The 4,119-nt window shown below is 36.7% G+C and overlaps 1 protein-coding gene across 1 annotated transcript; it reads left to right on the top strand.

Moving 5' to 3' along the window:
* The first annotated feature begins 524 nt into the window (after window positions 1–524).
* Window positions 525–3,849, top strand: LOC103423348 (vacuolar protein sorting-associated protein 24 homolog 1-like). Its single transcript, XM_008361422.4, has 6 exons — window positions 525–840; window positions 960–1,036; window positions 1,589–1,691; window positions 2,548–2,669; window positions 3,102–3,293; window positions 3,404–3,849. Exons 1-6 carry the CDS (start codon window positions 729–731, stop codon window positions 3,482–3,484), a joined length of 687 nt encoding a protein of 228 aa, XP_008359644.3. The 5' UTR covers window positions 525–728; the 3' UTR covers window positions 3,485–3,849.
* The last annotated feature ends 270 nt before the right edge of the window (window positions 3,850–4,119 follow it).

Raw genomic sequence — 4,119 nt, 5'->3', positions numbered from 1 at the left:
CTAATGACTATAGCTTAACAACTAATTACTAGTTAATAATGAACCCAATATGCCTAGAGGAGTTAGTTCTGTGCATGGAATAAGTGCTTATAGAAATTAGTCTAACAATGGATGCTTGGTAGTTTAGCAGTTCAGTAATGCTACATTTACCATTTATTTGTACCATCACTCTAATAGAGGTAGAACCCACCAATACAAGTGAGAGAATTATCCCATCTATATTCGATAGTTAGGTCCCACAGATGTTTTAGGGGGCAAATTATAAGTTTAGAGAGAAGAGAGAGTTCGCAAGTCAAAGTGAATCGAATTTTGAGTTTTAAGAAATAAAGCGGTACCTTTTAAATTACAAGAGGTAAAATGAGATTCAAATGAGATTCAAATGAAATTCTAAGAGTCGTAACTAAAAATGGGCCAAAAAAAAATACAATAAATCTTTCCTTGGGTTTCAAAACTATTTTGGGCTGAGGCATGTGGGCAGACGGACCCTACTAATATCAAAGGCATATGGGCTTTAAACGAAACATGTTCAATCATTGTCTGTAAACTCGTCCTCAAAGGCTAAAACCCCAGACAAGTTTTGCCTTTTTTTCTTTTTCACAAATATAATCTTAATAATATTGGGTTTGATCATCGTCCTCATCGGTACAAAATCAAGCAAAGCAACGCATAATTTAATTTCTTGATCGAAAAAACCCCTACTTCTCAAAAAATACAAACAAAAAAATAAGATGGAGAGGGTGATGAACATAATAAAGCCAAAGCCAAATCCACAGCAGCAATTGAGAGATTGGCAGCGCAAGCTTCGCCAAGAGTGCCGCAACATCGAACGACAAATTCGAGGTAAATTTCACCATATTTTTCATTTTTCTTAAAAAAATTGGATTGTGGGTTAATTTCTATGATAGTTTAGGTTCATGGGTAATTTTAATTTTGGTTGTTTTGCAATGGGTTTTCTTCAGATATCCAAAGAGAAGAGAAAAGCGTGCAGAAAGCAATCAGAGAGGCTTCCAAGAGAAATGACATGGGTTCTGCAAAGGTACCATTTTTTTTTCCATTTTCAATTTGGTTTGGCCAATGTTTTGCACTTCAAATTCTCCAATTTTATGCATTTTGTTTTAGCTCTGTTAATTTTGATGACTTTCTTGTCTCTGAAGTTTCCTTTGATTTACACCAAATCATAGTAGGCTCTGCAGAATACATGGTTCGGTTAATTCGAAAGAAATGGGATAGTAAAATGTCCAGCCATCGTGATATTGCTGTTTTTCTAGGGGAAAGAAGTTAACCCAGATAATTTTTAACATGATGGTAATTTATCTTTTGTACTTGGAGTTGGAACTGATAAATGCTGTATTTTGGGAACCTTAGTTTTTCTATCGATACTTTTATGGCTGTGCCTATTAAATGTTAAAAGTAGGGATTATGATCACTGCGATTGGATTCTGTGTTGTGTTATAGTTTATGAAATTGAGAGAATATATTTCTGATTAGTTTGTTAGTTTAGTTGCCGGCTGTTGTTTGATTTATTCCCTGCGGTCATCCTTCTTCCCTTCTGTATATTCAGTTATCTACTTTGTGTTAATTATTTCAGTCACTTGCTAAAGAAATTGTGAGATCTAGAAGGACAGTGAACTGTCTTCATGAAAATAGGGCACAACTGAATTCAATATCAATGCACCTTGGGGAGAGTGTTGGTAAGTCTGTAATACCTAAAGGTTATGGCTCGATATGCTTGTATAAATTCCGTCACCAGCTTATTTCGTAATAACCTCAGATTCCTGTTATTGCATGTTTACATGTTTAAGTAGACTAGTTTCTTTTAGATTTTGAAACTGGAATATAATGTGTTGTTGAATACTAATGTCATTGCATGTCTTAAACTAGAAATCTCTTTAGGTTGTTTTACATGTAAAGGCAGCTTTATAGTGGATTGAAATGACAACTGATCCCTTCTTAGAGAAGATGATTCTTAGACTAGCACAACCTTGCAAGACAATGGGAAGTTAGACCTCTTTATAGAAGGTGATTCTTACACTAGCAATGGTGAAAAACAACGTGAAGTTAACATATAACAAAATTGAAGATGAACTATCCTTTAAATAGGAAAATTTAAGGGAACTTTAACGAAAAGCTCCTGATACTGTTCACTTTAACGAAAAACCACATTTTTTCACTAAAAAATCAATCCTAGTACTATTCACTTTATCTTTTATTTTGTCCTTATCGTTAGTTTTCAAGCCCTTTTCATTAGTTTTCCTAAAATTTAAATGTTCTACTAGGACGTTGCATTGGTAAAACTAGTGAGTTAGGAAACTTGATTTTTCATTTTTATGGTTATGATTACTAGTCACTTACTCCTGTTTCTTGTTTTTTAAGGACTAACTCAGTTTATGGTTTTTGGTAATATATCCTTGGGGTATTTTCTCTTTTCCTTTTTTTCCACGTTTGCTAATATGCTTAATTAATAATCACCTTTCGGAACTCTAGCCTATTAACGTGAGTATTGGTGGTTGGTTTAATCATTTTCATTTTTCGTCTTTGATTCTGCAGCCATTGCCCGCACGGTGGGGCATTTATCCAAGAGTTCTGAGGTTATGAAGCTTGTCAATAACCTCATGAAGGCTCCAGAAGTGGCTGTTACGATGCAAGAATTTAGCAAGGAGATGACCAAGGTACTCCGTTATTTGTCATTCACTTACACAGAAGCACAAACGTGACAGTCTTTCACTTTGGTAGTCACAGTTTTATCATACTCATAGAATATGCATTTGCAGCAACATTATTCTCTATCAAGTGCAGATAGAATCCGAATACTCTTAGTCCCCCTTTTTGTCCCAGATGAAAGGTTTTTGGAAAAATGTAACCGCAAATAAAATAGGTTTTGGGAGAATAGTTTTCTGACATTATGGCCTATGTTAGATCTATTTGTTTGTGAGCTGTATATAGATGTTTCCTGCTTGAAGATTTAAATGTTATCATCACTTTATGTTTGTGAGCTGTATATAGTTTATTGAACCTCGTAACTTGTAAGGTCTTCTGGTCAATAAACAAATGGTGTTTTTTTGGTCAAGTTATAAGCAAATGGTTATATTTTTTATTTGTAGGCAGGGGTAATTGAAGAGATGGTGAATGATAGTCTTGACACAGCACTAGACTCCGAGGACATCGAAGAAGAGATAGAAGAAGAAGTTGACAAGGTTTTGACTTCTATAGCTGGTGAGACAGCTGCCCAGCTTCCAGAAGCAGTCAGGAAGGAGAGGTTGAAGCAACCTGCTACTGCACAAGCCGGAAAGGAGGTATGTATGACTGCGACATGACTATTATGTAATAAGTCCCATTTCCAGTCGTAACTTTCTACCTTTCAAGGAAGCCGGACAACATGGTACATCATTTTACTTCTGTGCAGGAAGAGGCAATAGCTGAGGGTGTCGATGATGAGGAAGAGTTGGAAGAAATAAGGGCCCGACTTGCAAATGTTAGGTCATAAGTTTACGTTGAAGCCTTTCAGCCACTGTTTTATCCTCTCCCGGAATTATAACATGAGGCAGTGAACGTGTTGGACTTGCATGTAGATCTGACTGGGTTGAGATTGCTGCAGTAAGGCCCGCGTTTACCACTGACCGAGAACACCAGAGATGTACTGTGTATATTATATTAAAGCAGCTTCCGAAAGAGTTCACAAGTAAGCTGTTATTGTGCAATATTCAAATGCAAATATATTTGTGTGCCAATGTCTAACTTAATCCCTGCATGGAGGTCAGTGTTGTACTAATGGTTTGTTACTGGCATTTGCTCTATAGACCATAACAGTGAAAAAACTCATTTCATGAAACTGCAAGCAAATTAGTATCACTGTGTATCGCGTTGCGTTTGTGTTTCTATTTTTGGTAGTCGAGACTGGAGCTTCGACCTACTTTCTACGTGTATTTACGCTTAATATTTGTACTCAAAACAAACTCCGCCTGTGTAAGTTTATCTTACATTGCCGGTCCCAAGCCTGGGTAAAGGAGGAGGGGGAGGGCGTCAGGTAGTCGACAGCCGGCACTCCTCAATTACGTCGAATCCTTATGAAAATGAATCCAGAACGAAATCGCGTTAAAGTTAGGGCGTCACCCGTAAGTG

This window comes from Malus domestica, chromosome 03 (genome assembly GCF_042453785.1).
Source record: "Malus domestica chromosome 03, GDT2T_hap1".
Taxonomy (NCBI): Eukaryota; Viridiplantae; Streptophyta; class Magnoliopsida; order Rosales; family Rosaceae; genus Malus; species Malus domestica.
This window is presented reverse-complemented; position numbering and strand designations above follow the sequence as displayed.

Coding starts and splice junctions, on each gene's coding strand:
- LOC103423348 (XM_008361422.4), top strand. CDS start 729: ATGGAGAGGGTGATGAACATAATAAAGCCAAAGCCAAATCCACAGCAG. Junction 2,670..3,101: donor TTAGCAAGGAGATGACCAAG/GTACTCCGTTAT, acceptor TTTTATTTGTAG/GCAGGGGTAATTGAAGAGAT. Junction 3,294..3,403: donor CTGCACAAGCCGGAAAGGAG/GTATGTATGACT, acceptor ACTTCTGTGCAG/GAAGAGGCAATAGCTGAGGG.